This window comes from Macrobrachium rosenbergii, chromosome 42 (genome assembly GCF_040412425.1).
Source record: "Macrobrachium rosenbergii isolate ZJJX-2024 chromosome 42, ASM4041242v1, whole genome shotgun sequence".
NCBI classification, from domain to species: domain Eukaryota; kingdom Metazoa; phylum Arthropoda; class Malacostraca; order Decapoda; family Palaemonidae; genus Macrobrachium; species Macrobrachium rosenbergii.
Window position 1 is genome coordinate 35,524,946 of NC_089782.1, and position 17,365 is coordinate 35,542,310.

The following is a 17,365-nucleotide window of genomic DNA, read 5'->3' on the forward strand; positions in this document are numbered from 1 at the left end:
AACTTCTAAAAGAAGACGACCACGATCAACAGAAACATTTTTCAGCCTGCTGTATAAAAAAGTAATGACAAATGAGCCTTCTTAGTTCAGTGCAAATGACACAAGCAACATTTGCACCTGGTAAAATATGACAACTAAAATATGAAAAATAAATTGCATGTCAATTCACTCTCTACAATGCAATTTACATTTCAATAATAAGTGGATGTTTTGCAAATACTCCCATTTGCTAAATACGATGTAATATACCTTATAAAAACCGGTTTGTCATGACAAATCTTAACTCACAGTCAAAAGAACTGCCCATCCAGGCGTGCGTCCTAGCTCCTGAAAAAGAAAGATTTAATTGATCAGTAATCTTTAATGTTTTATTTGGCAAAATTTTCACACAAAAGATTCTAACTATGGGTAAGTGTTTGTCCCTCTAGTAAGGATAAAAAATTCAGTTACTAGCCTCCACTATAACACAACAATTATAATTTTCACCTCATTCAAAACTAACTAATAAGAAAGAACTTTTTTTAATCATTCTAGACGAGATGGAAGGAGTCCGGGAAGAGATGACTTGAATTAGAAGAGAAAGAATACACTTTCTCATTATTTATTTATTTATTTTTGCCTCTTTTCTTCAACCACTAAACTGTGTCGTTTCATTTTGCGCTGCATGAAACTAAGGACGAGATTACAATCTTAATTACAAGACAACTAACACAAGTTTGTTAAATGTAACAATCACAATCAACTTGTTAGCCACAACAGCAATAGTGATAACGATGAATTTGATGATGATGGTAAAGTGACAACAAAGCTAACTAAATAATAATAATAATAACTTTTAATGTGTAACACATTTTTCTAAAAGAATGTTATTTTATCGTGGAACTTGATTTTGAGATTTAGCCATCGAAAAGTTACAGCTGATGTCAAGACGGCAATCAATGAGCTGCCTTCATCGATCTAAAACTGACAAAACTTTGCACCTAACGCGACAGTTATCACATTCCCTCCCATGTTTGTGTCAATTGTGGATTTATAGCCAGGCAGGCATACGCAGCCAGTTGGTGGTGTATCTGTGAAGGGTGACAGGGCAAACGATTCATTACAATGTTTTTTTTTTCTAACTTCAGTGTAATGGGAAAATAACCTAGAAGCATGACTTAAACAGCTAAGCATATCAACACTGCCAGCAATACTGTAAACAGTATATATACTTTTCACCGTTATTCAAGTTTTGTAACAAATCTACCGAAATAGTGAGGATCCAGGGAAGGACACACAACAATGAAGAAAACAAGGGAACATGTTTCAGAAAAAAAACACCAGTGGCAACGGCTGCTTATGTCCGTCTGGCAACAGTTGCATGTTCTACAATTGAAATACCACATCCTCTTCCTTCCAATTTTAACTCTGAAGTAGCTACATCTTCTCCATTCCTTGCTTTATTTCCATTCCAATTTTTACCTTGAAGTAGCTACAACCTCTCCATTCCCTTTGCTTTATTTCCATTCCAATTTTAACCTTAAAGTAGCTACATCTTCTCCATTCCTTGCTTTATTTCCATTCCAATTTTTACCTTAAAGTAGCTACATCTTCTCCATTCCTTGCTTTATTTCCATTCCAATTTTAACCTTAAAGTAGCTACATCTTCTCCATTCCTTGCTTTATTTCCATTCCAATTTTAACCTTAAAGTAGCTACATCTTCTCCATTCCTTGCTTTATTTCCATTCCAGTTTTAACCTTGAAGCAGCTACTTCTCCATTCCTTGCTTCATTTCCATTCCAATTTTAACCTTGAAGTAGCTACAATTTCTCCATTTCTTGCTTTATTTCCATTCTAGTTTTAACCTTGAAGTAGCTACAACTTCTCCATTCCCTGCTTTTTTCCATTCCAATTTTAACCTTAAAGTAGCTACATCTTCTCCATTCCTTGCTTTATTTCCATTCCAGTTTTAACGTTGAAGTAGCTACTTCTCCATTCCTTGCTTCATTTCCATTCCAATTTTAACCTTGAAGTAGCTACAATTTCTCCATTCCTTGCTTTATTTCCATTCCAATTTTAACCTTGAAGTAGCTGCATCTTCCCCATTCCATGCTTTATTTCCATTCCAGTTTTAACCTTGAAGTAGCTACATCTTCTCCATTCCTTCCTTCATTTCCATTCCAATTTTAACCTCGAAGTAGCTACAACTTCTCCATTCCTTGCTGCATTTCCATATTACCTCACCAACCTTCCCTCGTTTGTGTGTGTGTGAGTGTGTGTGTGTGTGTGTGTGTGTATATACATGTGTCTTTAGATTTACTCTAAATTGGTGTTTTTTCACGAGAAATATGAGGACAGGTTTTCGTCGGCTACTTCATCTCAAAGCAACGAAGACAAACCTTGCTTTCGTGATCCCTGAATGAGATTAAACGTGCAACTGTGCAAGTGGATACTTTTAAGAATAAAAAAAATTATTTCTTTAAAAAAAAAGAGGGTCAAGACTAACTTTAACTACCTTGCAACAACGAAGCCCTTACTTATGGCAAGGGTTTGTTTATTAAATCCTTTTTTTTTTTTAACTGCATTTGTAGAGCCATCAACGGTGTGTTTTCACAAGAGCTGATACTCGGCCACTTAGTGATTAAAATATTTACTGTCACATATTACCACATATATTTTCATGTAGCTGAAGGTTTTTCTCTCCCCACTAGTTTCTAATAGTGTCTATAATGTAGTATTGATTTAACCTAGTACCTTCGATATCACTGACAGTACTTGTTTCCTATTGCCCATTTAAAAGCTAACATCTCTCCTAATATACCCACTGTGAAGTCATATATGCTATATATATATATATATATATATATATATATATATATATATATATATATATATATATATATATATATATATATATATATATATATATATAGGATTCCCTTTATCTTATCTAGTATCGTTTCTTTCTGTAAAATCCAAATCAAGTTACTTGAAAGTCTTTAAATTTTGCTTCACGTCAATGAATAGGGTTCATCTTCTGAATAATAATAATATTAATAATAATAATACTAATAATAAAAATAATGCATATTAAATGACGGTCAAGCTCGAGGCTATAACAAAATCATGATTTGGATAATACAAAAAGAAAAAAACAAACTGTTACCTTTTTTCACAAAACCTAAAAATAAAGCCTCTGAAACATGACTCAGATCATGCCATCCCTCTCCTGATGACACATAAAAAATAAAATTGATTGAAAAATAATCATTCGCTCGAGTTCACGAAGAATTCTTTTGAAGTAAATCCATTCAGCTGTCCAAAACCCAAAACTGACCCCAAACCAGCAAACTCAGTGGAAGAGACATCAGCAGCAAAGTGGCGTCACACCAACGATGGTCACCGACGTCGAACGTCAGAGGGAGAGAGAGATGACGTGAATGAGGCTAAACATGCTGTGATAACATTCCCTCAAAAGACCAGACCCGTCACTGTTCTCTTGAAATACCCCATTGACCCGGCCCTCTCAAATACCCTTCTTGTTTCCCCCCTCTCCACCCTCTATTCCTCCCTGCTCCTCATACCCAACCCTCTATACCCACCCCTTGGAATCTATGTAAAGCCTAACAGCTCGCTTTAAGAGACTCTAACCCTTCGAGCCTAACCCAATAAGACCCTGACCTTACCTGACCTTACCCAGGGAGGTTAGATCTAACCTCCTTGACCTCATCATGCCCAGCCTACCTTCAACAAACCCCTCCCTGGACCCTAACATGATCTGACCTACTTAAGCCTACCCTCAACTAACCCCTCCCTGGGCCCTAACATGATCTGACCTATTTAAGCCTACCCTCAACAAACCCCTCCCTGGGCCCTAACATGATCTGACCTATTTAAGCCTACCCTCAACAAACCCCTCCCTGGACCCTAACATGATCTGACCTATTTATGTCTTAATAGCATTGTGGCTAAGAGGAATGTTGTAACTATGGCCTATGCCTATATATATACTCACAGAGAGGCCTGACTGAAGTTCTGTCTCTAATCAGTAACTTAGCTGGAGCACTTTTTTGTCATGCGCTAATGATCTTTAAAAATTTGACCTTATTGCAATGACCCAATAGGGTAGTCATTCCTACAAGATATTTCTCATTGGTATTTCTATTGCTTTTTTGTTATGCATCGTATTGTTTCTCTCTTTATATATATATATATAAATCACGGCAAGTATTGGTTATAAGCAATAAGGTTATGCTTGTCACAAGTTGTAAACACACGAGACAAACACGTATACTACACAGCCACAACACTCTTGACAACATCAATCATGAACACTAATGACGCAGACTTGATTACACCAAATATAAGAACGACTAAGAACGTCAAAAATAATTTGAGAGAGATGTAGACAGATAGTCAAAAATAATATGGGACAGATGTAGACAGATAATCAAAAATAATGTGAGAGATATGTAGATGGTCAAAAAGAATATGAGAGGAAAAGGAGTCAAGCAATAGGAAATACAGTGAAGAAGGTAAGCAAGAACTTAGGAGAATAAGTTGCTCTACAGGCAAGTAAATGCACAGAGAAGGGTCAATGAACGTTTGGATCTCAGAATAGAAGTAGTCAATAGAGAAATGCAGTCTGAAGTGAAAGCAGTCCCAAGTTAATTGAATGAAAGGTCTGCAGATATGCTGAATATGAAAGAACACTGCCCTAAAATGGAAAACTGCAGTATCTGCAAAATTTCAGAAATTGAGATGTGCCACCTGTTGGGCTCATGTAGCAATAATACACAAGTAACTGCAGTTTCAGAATGATTCTTCAATGCTTTCCACGAGTATTTAGGGGGTCCCATTTGCAGTATCTGCAAAATCAGTAGTAAGGCAAGGAGTACCTACCATTTTTCTCAGTTTTGTATTTTTGCAGATACTGCAGTCTTCCATTTTAAGGCAGAACAGGGGTATGCAAGAATGAGAAGGGTTAATAAAAGTCTGAGAATGCTTGTGGAGGTGACTGATTTGGCTGTAAAGAAGTCCATTCAGAGGTTGAAAGAATGGGAAGATAACAGAATATGACGGGATTACAAACGAGATGTTATGATATGGAGATGACAAACCTTGAGAAAGTTCTATGATATGTCTGATAGGAGAAAGGTTCTGAAAAGATGAGAGATAAAACTAAATGTTCCAAAATATAAAGGTAAAGGTGATACAAGTAAGAATTGCATGGGCAACTTTACTAGTATACCAAGGAAGGTGTATAATCTGGGATTCACTGTGAAAGTAAGCTGTATGTCTAAAGGACTGACAGGGAAAGAACACTCTCGATTTAACTAAGGAAGAGAGTGTTTAGATTAAGTGTCTGCTATGAAACACCTTTGTAAGAAGTCTGAAAGTAAAGGGACAAAGATACATGTGTCACACATTGAGTTTGAAAAAGTTTATGATAAGACCAATAGCGAGGTGATGTGAAGGGTAGTGAGGATGTATGGTATAGACTATAAAAAGGTTTTCAAGAAAAAGTCAAATTTGTCTGAATATATAGACATAAAAGTGACTAGTCTGGTGCAGAAGTGGGGCTGAGACAAGGGTAATGAAAGTGACTAGTCTGGTGCAGAAGTGGGGCTGAGACAAGGGTAATGAAAGTGACTAGTCTGGTGCAGAAGTGGGACTCAGACAAGGGTAAATTATGTCTCTATTCTTACAAATGAAATGCTTCAAGAAATGCTGTTTGTAGATGATAAACTGCTGATTGGGGATAGTGAAAGCTGCAGAAAGTAGTCAAAGATTCTGAAAGCTTATTCTGAAAGTTTCTGCAGGATGACAAAGTGGGGCATGAAACAAGAGCGAGAGTAAGGTTGTAAGACCCAATGGCAATCATGAAGAGGGTGCATAGAAAGATAAAATGGAAGGTGGAAAAATGGAGGCAAGGAAGGTCAGAAAACTTGGTCAGAATCTTGGAATGCTTATGGAGGCCAAGGTGAGGGTACACAAACTGACTGTTGAGCCACCTCTCGTTTATGGATGTTAAGTGTGTTAAGTGTAGACATTGAAAGCGAATTAAAAACAGTAAGTAGCTGTTGAGATGAATGTTTGTATACATTTTGTGAGAAGCTATGAAAGTGGGTGGAAATGAGATATGCATAGAAGTAGTGAAAAAAGGAAGCATGCGCGACAAGATGAATCAATGTGTTAAAAACACATTGATGGAGGATGATTATGTTCATGAAATTTGAATATAATTTGGAAATGTTAGAAGGGAGAAGGAATGCAAGACCTAGAAAGTGCTGGATAGATAATGAAGGTATTCAACAGAAAGGCATTAACTATCGAGCCAGGTTGGATACACTACTAATGAGCCTTCTATGTGGGTAGCCACTAATGACGTTTCATAAACAGGAGGTTCATCCACGTTTCCCTAGTTAAGTATAAATGTGGTAGTGACCAATTTGGCATTTCATCTTCTTTGGAGACGACACCCAGTTAAATGAACCGGAGTAACAATATATATATATATATATATATATATATATATATATATATATATATATATATATATATATATATATATATATATATATATATATATATATATATATATATATATATATATATATTTATATATATATATATATATATATATATATATATGTGTGTGTGTGTGTTGTGTGTGTGGAGAGTGTGTGTGTATGTTTGTCAGAATATATCAGAATATACGAATTATATATATATATATATATACATGAATATAGATCAGAGTAAATAAAAAATTAGAAGGGGAATCACAATAAATACAAGCTTTACAGACCACAAACGTCACAAACTGGAGCTAAATAAACCACGAGTCATCACTAAAAGTAATGAATGAGAATACTGGATTGATAAAAAGGGTTAGAATTCGGAGATGGGAATCACGAATGGGAATAATATGCAAATAGGAATCATGACGAATGTAAATGATGAAGACAAAAGGATAAACTACAGAATAGAGGAAAACAGAACAGGGTGAAGGATAGTTAGGAATAAAATAATAAAAAATCAATATGCAAGTAATCAAATAAATTTATGGAACGAATATAGGAATCATCTCGACGTTCAAAGTGTAAGGAAAATATTTAATTACATTCAGGCACTAAACTTGGAATTGGAAAAAGTATTCTCAATTATTAAAAGTCAGTAAATTAAACTTCGTATCCCAATAGTAAACTTACCATAGATATAAAGATATCGAATACCTTATACGGTCCGAAAGTATTTCCTTACGTTAACAGCGTCAGAATTTTACTTTTTTAAAATGTAATTTTTCATCAATGAAATTTTTTTTTATTTTAATAAGAAACATAGCTAATGAACTTATAAATCATACTGACCTAATGTTTTCATCTCTTGTGTCAAAAGTCTGGAAAAACAGGCATGTCAAAACCAATTTACTACACCAACAACAATATAAACGAGTGCACAAACAGCTAAATCTGGACATTTAATGACTACACAAACACAAACACTGATGAGTATTCCGCATTTCATTTACCCACGTACACACAGACTTCATTAACAATCACAAAACGCCTCATTGGAATCTCATTAGATATAAGAAACTTAGTCTTAAGATGAAATTTTTAATACCTGTCTGAATTCAAATTTCAATAAAAAAAAAGAAGAAAATTTACAGTAACAGCAATCACTTCGATCATGCACAGCAAAGTGGTCACTGATATTACACTGGCTAGAAAATAAGCGTAATAATTAAGTGTGCAGCAACTCGAATGAAAAGATTGCCACATACTAGAGTGTTTCTAGATTTCTAGTTCGTAAGTGCTTTTTTTTAAAAAAGAACATTTGTTGCAACAGCATCTACTGTATACAGAAGGCATACTTTGCAATCCCATGTACTGTGTTTGGAGAGCTTAAGCTACAACAACATCTATTGTATATTTCCCAGAGATTGCAATAGAATCTCATGGACAGAAACAACATCTGTTGTATTTCTCAGAGAATGCAACAGTATCTCACGTACAGAAACTAAGTTGCAACATCTACCTTATACAGATTGTATATATTGCAACAGCATGTGCTATGTACAGAAATTATACACTGCAACGGCTCATACTGTACACAGGATGTACACGTTGCAGCATCGCACACTACATACAGTACCTGTAGTAATAGCAACTGATATATATATATATATATATATATATATATATATATATGCTATTTAGGCATATTGTCTCTCTTATGTAACTTCTATTGAATTAATGGCACTGTTTGCAGATACTATCTTTTTATCACGACTTTGAATCAGTTTATATTTCTTTTCCTCATCAGGCAAGCTTCTCAGGAATAAGGAAAATTCATTCAAGATTCTTTCCATTTACTTATTCTAGTCGACGGACCGTTTCTTCACTCATCGGTGACGTCTTCAGGACTAAACAACAAACTGGCATACAATGTTTATATTACAGCATGAGGCCTTTTACATTTTAAATATGACGTCATCGGGGTGCTGAATTTCTATTGGTCGGCGGGTCTCATTTTCTTGCTGGTGGTCTGGGTGGCAGCATGGGCATTCCTGGTGTTCCGTAGGATGCGTCCTATACAGCGGTTTGCAGCAAAGGGTGTGGGCAAGGGCATGATTCCCGTTTCTGGCCGATAGTCTTGATTTGCTTCGTTGTCAACTGCCGTGTCCTGGGGCATTCTGTTGCTCATGTCTCCCTTTTGGTTCTTATGGATGTCCTGTGATATCCTTGAAGGAGGGAGGATGAAGTCAGTGTTCCTCTGTATGTTTAATGCAGGCCATTGTTGATTTATGTTCACAGCTTCTGGCTATCTGCTATCTGGGAACTGGGCTTCTCTATGTACATCTTTGTGCTTTCTAATAATTCTACTGTCGTTTACGGTCGTGGTCGTCTATGTAGTGTTGAAATTTTGCCCTTGGTTAACCCTATGTGTAGTAATTGCTAAAGGCTTGACTTGAACCTTCGGTACATTTACATTTGTATGCTACGTTGGTGGATTCCCACATCTCTCTCTGGGGGCTGTGCTATTTTGCTTTGTAATAGATCATACTGTATTACAAAGCTGCATATCTTAACCAATTCAAGGATGAAGTCAATGCCATGGAGAGGATAATTGCCAGCGACAACTACAAATTCCAACGAGAGCATTTCCTTCCATGTCTACTGCCACCCAAAACTAGTCAGCACCATTGTAATACAAAATAGCATGGCCATCCGTAGAGGAATGTGGGAGTTAACCAAAATAATATACAAATTTAAATGTACTGAAGGGAAATGTCAAGCCCTAAGCAATTACTACATAGGTCGCACCACTACCACTGCAAGCTCACCGCAACAAAGGGGCAACATTTCAACACTACAAAGGCGACCATGACCGTGAACTGACAGTAGAAGAATTATTAAAAAGCACAGAGATCATGAATGGAAAAGCATGGGTCTGCAGATTTCAAATGACAGAAGTTGCGATTATAAATCAACAATGGCCTGTGTTACCATACAGAGGGACACGAACTTCATCCCCCCTTCTTCAAGGAAACCACAGGACACCCATGAGAATCTGAAGGGAGGCATGAGCAACAGAACACCCAGGATATGACTACCGACAATGAAGCAAATCAAGACTATCGGCCAGAAATGGGAATCACGCCCTTCCCCACTCCCTTTGCTCCAAGCCGCGGCATAGGACGCATCCTACAGAGCACCAGGAATGTCCATACCGCTGCCCAGACCACCAGCGAGAGTATGAGACCAGCCGACCAATAGAAATTCAGCACCCAATGACGTCACGTTAACAATTTAAAAGTTCCGTACGCAGCAATACACACAATGTGTGTCAATTTGTAATTTAGTCCTGAAGGCATCGCTTGAGCGAGGAAACGGTCCGTCGACTAGAATAAATAAATGGAAAGAACCTTGAATAATTTTTTCTTACTCCTCATTCCTGAGAAGAGAAAAGGAAGATGTATAGACTGACACAAAGTCTTGATGACAAGATGGTACCTCTACGAACAATGCCATTAACTTCAATAGAAATATATATATATATATATATATATATATATATATATATATATATATATATATATATATATTATATATATATATATATATACACACATATATATATATACACATACACATAATTCACTGCAAACAGCAACATAATAAATATGGAGAATGTACGCTGCAACCACGTATACTGCATACAAAACCAACAACATTGTAACGTGCTATCATACGTTTCAGCAGCATATTCTCTGCACACAGAGAATATGATGCTGAAGCAAAGCCTTGCATCACTATCGACCGTATTGAGTATACGTCGCAACAGCATAAACTGTACAGAGTATACGTTGCAATAACATCTCCAGTATAGAGTATAAGTTGCAATAGCATATAAACTGTACAGAGTACAGGTTGCAACAGCATCTCTTGTACAGAGTATACGTTGCAATAACTTACAGCATAGAGTACAGATTACAACAGCACCTCCTGTACAGAGTATATGTTGCAACATCATACAAACTGTATAGAGTGCAGACTGCAACAACATCTACTGTACAGAGTATATGTTGCAACATCATACAAACTGTATAGAATACAGATTGCAACATTACTGTACAGAGTATATGTTGCAATAGCATACAAACTGTATAGAGTACAGATTACAACAGCATCTCCTGTACAGAGTATATGTTGCAACATCATACAAGCTGCATGCAGATTGCAACATCTACTGTACAAATTGTTGCTGGCATACAAACTATAGAGTACAGATTGCAACAGCATCTCCTGTACAGAGTATATGTTGCAACATCATACAAGCTGTATATAGTACAGAGTGCAACATTACTGCAATACAAAAACTGTATAGAGTACAGATTACAACAGCATCTCCTGTACAGAGTATATGTTGCAACATCATACAAACTGTAGAGTACAGATTGCAACAACATCTACTGTATAGAACACCCACTGCTACAACATGAAATGTATAAAGCATCCATACAGAGCACAGATTGCAACAGCAGCATCTCCTGTGTACAGACAGAGGCACTTGCAGCAGCCACCCACAGTCCTGACAAAGGGGACAGAGAGCAGACCTTCAGCCAGAGCTTTGCCTTGGGTATATGTGTACGTGTGTCTCTCTCATTTTTTCGCGCCTTCTTTAACTCCTTGTCTCTCTCTCTGTTCTTCTCAGGCAAGAAGAAGGGAAGATCATCAAGTAAGTCAGGTTCTTATCTCCATCTTCTCATTAACCTTTATTATTATTATTATTATTATTATTATTATTATTATTATTATTATTATTATTATTATTTCATTTTATTTAGTTTTTTTTTTTTACAAAGATATTTTTCTTAGTCGAATCTAGATGTGATAAGAAATGTTTTCCGCTTTGTGTGTGTTATGTTTTTTTTTTTTTTATTCTTTATTCTCCGTCTTCCTTAGCAATGCCAAATATATAAATAAGAAAAAAAAATCAGAATTAACCATTTGTACGTCTGTTCTGAGTTTCTATTCGCTTATTCGCTGTGAAATGTATATATGGACTCCCCCCCCCCAACCATGATATATATTCACGCAGGTTTCTATGTTGTGATAAACTGAAGATGTTAATATTTTAAACTGAACAAAATTAAATTTTTTGTCACACACCCCCTCTCTGAATGTGTACTAAACTTTTGTCATAAATTTATTAATCCTCTTCAAATAAATGAAGTATAAATATTTCCTCACCACTAAAACAATAAATCGAACCAATATGCATTTCCTAATGATCTTAAACTCTGATTTATAACCACTGCGATCATTATTTTTAATATATATATATATATATATATATATATATATATATATATATATATATATATATATATATATATATATATATACACGTACTTCAATCCAGTCTGTTCCCACGACTAGAAACTCACGAGCTGTGTTGCTTAATGTCGTCTTAGATGTTGTGTGTTTGTTCTGTCTAAAGCTTTGACTGGTGCCGTGTATTGTTCTGGGCTATGTCATAAAAAACGCTGGAATCTAGTACCTGGTATTTGCATCTGTTGTGTGCGTGTTGGTGTCGATGTTTAGACTAAGCTAATGTAAGGCCTACTTCTGCCCTCTAAAAGGGTGAGTTCTGCAAGACGAAGGGCGGTTTCTGGAAGCATGATCTCAGTCGTCATTCCAAGAATTCGTTTCAGTCGTCATTCCAAGAATTTATTTCAGTCGTCGTTCCAAGAATTTATTTCAGTCGTCATTCCAGGAATTTATTTCAGTCGTCATGCCAAGAATTTATTTCAGTCGTCATGCCAAGAATTTATTTCAGTCGTCATTCCAGGAGTTTATTTCAGTCGTCATTCCAAGAATTTATTTCAGTCGTCATTCCGAGAATTTATTTCAGTCGTCATGCCAAGAATTTATTTCAGTCGTCATGCCAAGAATTTATTTCAGTCGTCATGCCAAGAATTTATTTCAGTCGTCATGCCAAGAATTTATTTCAGTCGTCATTCCAGGTATTCATTTCAGTCGTCATTCCAAGAATTCATTAAGTCGTCATGCCAAGAATTTATTTCAGTCGTCATTCCAAGAATTTATTTCAGTTGTCATTCCAAGAATTCATTTCAGTCGTCATTCCAAGAATTTATTTCAGTCGTCATTCCAAGAATTTATTTCAGTCGTCATTCCAGGAATTTATTTCAGTCGTCATTCCGAGAATTTCTTCTGTCTATCGGTGTAATGATAAGGGTCCATTTGAAATACATTTGCAAGTAAACCTGAATAGGTTCTATCTGTCAATAAACATTTCCAACGACATACGCAAACGGAACTATATAATATTATCAGGATCCTCAACTTATTCAAAACGTTTGTGCCTGCTAATCCAGTTATAATTTATGCTATCGAGCAACTTATCTCCATTCCTAAACCTTTTCTATTCAATTTTCTTTGTGTATCGATATTATCCATGATATGAACGATGATGATTTCCCAGATTATCATGCATGTCATGGATAATATCGATATAAATCGTGACCAATTCTTTATAAATGCCAGACTTCTTTGAAAAAGGATAAGAGAACTTCATGGCCGTTGGTATTTTGCTTTCTCCCCTTCTGGCTCGACCAAACTCTTGTTTTAAATCACGTTCACCAACACCCTATATTTCATACAATAAACATTAGGCAGACGGAGTTTGCCTGTTGATGAAATTCCACGTTTTAACCTTTCCACTCTCCGTCGAAGAAGACAAGTGTGTGTCTTGCATACGTCTTTCATACTGGCACCGTCCAGCGCGATGCACCTGTTGCACGAAGTTGCTTTCCGGTTTCGTGCAATGAATCTTTTGAAATTGCATTGTCGAACGTCTTTTCTCAAATTTTGCATATGTAAAATTTATAAGACTGGGGAGAAAAAACGAAACAAACAAGCATACGTGTGTATGTGTGTTTTTATATATATATATATATATATATATATATATATATATATATATATATATATATATATTCATACACACATACACGTATATACATACATGTATGTGTATATATATGTACAGTATGTATGTACGCAAGTATGTGTATATATATGCATATATATATATACATATATGCAAATTATATACATATACATACTGTATATATGAACACAAATTTCTCACGAAACCTTCAGTGCTGTTCCATACATTTTTCTCACTTGGAGTTTCGGGATGGCTTTCTGTTAAAACAGTCATTCAATTTCTTATTGCCCACGTAAAAGAATACCCACGAGACTCTTTTGAAATGCGTGTTCAAATCTCTTTTTTTATCTAGAAGTGGTCCAGTGAACTTAACTTTGCAAATTCGTAAAATAAATCATAACGTATTAGGTGACAGTATGTCTATTATAAAGTGATATAAACAAGCCTCAGAATTGTCATTCTCAAAACTCACAAGAGTAAACATTATTTCTTCACAATGAACTCCAACCGATCTGGGAAAACTCATATTTTCTACACTACATCAACAGTGGGAAATCAGACATGAGGCATTTATCGTTTTCAAATTTAGCCTGCATCATGTTTAAATTTGAAAATATTATCATTTTTAAATTTAGTTTGCATCATGTAAGGATGGCAATATCATAATTTTTAAATTTAGTTTGCATCATGTTAGACTGGAAATATAATGTTTAAATTTGGATATATTATAATTTTTAAATTTAGTTTACATCATGTAAGGCTGGAAATATTATAATTTTTAAATTTGGAAATATTATAATTTTCAAATGTAGTTTACATCAAACAAGACCGGAAATATTTACTAACATTTGTAACTTCTTTATCTGTCATTATGTCCACCTTCTTTTGACATCCCTTTTATAACTGATCCTTTTTAGTTGCCTGTAAAAGAAAACTACTGTGCCGGCTTTGTCTCTCCGTCCGCACTTTTTCTGTCCGCCCTCAACTTAAAAACTACTGAGGCTAGAGGGCTGCAAATCGGTATGTTCATCATCCACCCTCCAATCATCAAACATACCAAATTCCAGCCCTCTAGCCTCAGTAGTTTTTTTTTATTATTTTATTCAAGGTTAAAGTTAGCCATAATCGTGCATCTGGCAACGATATAGGCCGTGGTTAAAGTTTCACGGGCCGCGGTTCATACAGCATTATACAGAGACCACCGAAAGAGGGATCTATTTTCGGTGGACTTGATTACACGCTGTACAGAAAACTCGATTGCGCCGAAGAAATTTCGGCGCATTTTTTAACAGCTTAAATAAGTTCGACATCAGATTATTAATGAATGGAGAGTACATCCCAGAACATATGCGCTACCCACCTACGTTTTCACGTTCACTTCTTTTAAAACATCCCCACATCAAAACATGCCAGTTCCAAAATTCTCCCCCCATCACAGTCAATATATATCACGCACACATCCACATCCACACATACACAAACACACACACACACTGCTCATGCGAAGCGTCGATTTTGCAAAACAAGTTAATTGGCAATATTGTGTTGATACCATACGTGTCAAGACTGGTTTGACAAGGTCAAAGATTCTGTTTTTTTTTTTACGTGACCCTCTGCCAGATGACCTGATTTGGGGAAAAAAGGAGGACGGAACGCAAAATGCAAAGAGGTCATTTGAAAAGGCAATTGTGATTGTACGTAAGATGCGTAAGATATACAGAAGTGACTGAAAAGAGATGGATGATGGGTGATACAATCTTCCTTATTATTATTATTATTATTATTATTATTATTATTATTATTATTATTATTATTATTATTATTATTATTATTATTATTATTATTATTATTATTATTATTATTATTATTATTATTATTATTATTATTATTATTATTCAGAAGATGAAGCCTAATCACCTGGAACAAGCCCACCAAATAGAATACTTAGAAATTCAAATTTCCAAAGAATATTATGGTGTTCGTTAGAAAGAAGTAACGGTAATGGGAAATACAGAAAGAAGAGATCAATGATAAAAAAAATTAACAAATAAATAAATATATAAAAATATATGTAAATTATTGAAATACGGTGTTCTACGAAAACAAGTTTTATGAACAGCGCACCATCAAAATAGTTTCTCCTCTGTCTCGCACGTGCAAAAGGTCTCTTTCTTTTTAACAGTGTGTCAGATATTATATGTATATATATATATATATATATATATATATATATATATATATATATATATATATATATATATATATACATAAAAATATATAGTGTGTGTGTATAGTATGTATGTGTCTATATATATATATATATATATATATATATATATATATATATATATATATATATATATATATATATATAATCTATTTTTTTATTTATTTATATACTGTATATATGTATACAGCTTTGTTTTGATAAAAGAAAAAACAGCTACTTAATTTTCCAAAATAAAATCGATATGAAATAATAAATTTTTCAAAAAGAACCTAATTTTGGACATCAGTCTACACACAAGACGGTGTCTGATTCCAAGCGAAAAAAAAAAAAAACTAAACGAATTACGAACACAAAATTTACGAAGAAATTTACAACACACTTAAAAAATACAAAAAAAGGGTAACTGGTAACTGATACCTTCCCCCCAAAAAAGAAAAACCTTAAATACAAATAGACTACGCCGGAGAATTAGACAAAAAATAGGGTAACTGGTATCTTCCCCAACCGAAAAAGAAAACCCCTTAAAAAAAAAAAAACTATACCAGAGAATTATTAGTGATCGAGACCGCTTTCCATACAGTTCCCCTGATCCGGTATTCAGTCGGTGTATCGCCAAACACCTTGTGAAATGCCCCCCCCCCCCTTTCAAAGGGGCTGGATTTATCGATTCCTCTCTCTCTCTCTCTCTCTCTCTCTCTCTCTCTCTCTCTCTCTCTCTCTCTCTCTCTCTCCTTCGCAAGCAAAATGAGGAATGAATGAAACAAACGTGATTCACTTTTATACCTAAAAGAACAATAAATTCCTTTCATTATAGATGAGTTTTTTTTTTTATTCACAAGTCGATGCATAAGTTTCCCCCTGACGTATGAGTTTTCCAGGCTTTTATTTACAAGGCTGTCACTGTAAATATTATTCCACTGACAAGTGGGCTTCTAAGTATTCTATTTTCAAGGTAGTCACTACAAAATATTCCGCTAACAAATGGGCTTCTAAGTATTCTATAGACAAGGCAGTCACTACAAAATATTCCGCTAACAAATGGGCTTCTAAGTATTCTATTGACAAGGTAGTCACAACAAAATACTCCACTAACAAATGGGCTTCTAAGTATTCTATTGACAAGGTAGTCAATACAAAATATTCCGCTAACAAATGGGCTTTTAATTATTCTATTGACAAGGTAGTCACTACAAAATATTCCACTAACAAATGGGCTTCTAAGAATTCTATTTACAAGGTAGTCACTGCAAAATCACTCCACTATAAAATGGGCCTTTATTTATTCTAATCACAGGGTAGTCACTACAAAATATTCCACTAACAAATGGGCTTCTAAGTATTCTATTTACAAGATAGTCACAACAAAATATTCCACTAACGAAAGAGCCTTTAAATTTCTTATTATAAATACGTCACCATAAAAGATTCCCTTGACCAATGGGATTTTAAGAATTTGACTAACATGTTCATCACTACAAAATTGTTTCCCCTGAGACATGGATGTTTTTAAAGGCTTTCATATAAGATTTACCCACCACAAAAACCTTTCCACTGACATGAATTTTTTACTCACACGAAGCATAGGTTTTGAAGACTTCTACTCAAAATTCTCGCCCATATAATACCTTTACTAAACACACGGATTTCCAAGTTCTTTAATCATACATAAC

General features: G+C 35.0%; 1 protein-coding gene and 1 long non-coding RNA gene across 13 annotated transcripts in view; one reads left to right on the top strand and one right to left on the bottom strand.

Annotated features, from left to right (window-relative positions):
* LOC136828253 (uncharacterized) overlaps positions 1 to 17,365 on the bottom strand; it is a 295,190-nt gene that overhangs the window by 133,982 nt on the left and 143,843 nt on the right. For 2 of the 3 annotated variants that reach the window (XR_010849971.1, XR_010849969.1), the window contains exon 4: positions 289 to 327. This is a non-coding gene — a long non-coding RNA (uncharacterized lncRNA). Of the gene's footprint in view, positions 1 to 249; positions 328 to 17,365 lie in introns of all 3 variants that reach the window. The other variant, XR_010849970.1, reaches the window with a different exon arrangement.
* The window catches only part of rsh (radish), a 181,943-nt gene that overhangs the window by 81,365 nt on the left and 83,213 nt on the right, over positions 1 to 17,365 (top strand). For 5 of the 10 annotated variants that reach the window (XM_067086104.1, XM_067086098.1, XM_067086102.1 and 2 more), the window contains one exon: positions 11,204 to 11,227. The exons of the other annotated variants lie outside the window; for them this stretch is intronic. In XM_067086104.1, coding sequence (XP_066942205.1) covers positions 11,204 to 11,227 — 24 coding nt within the window. The remainder of the gene's footprint in view (positions 1 to 11,203; positions 11,228 to 17,365) is intronic. 10 annotated transcript variants of the gene reach the window in all.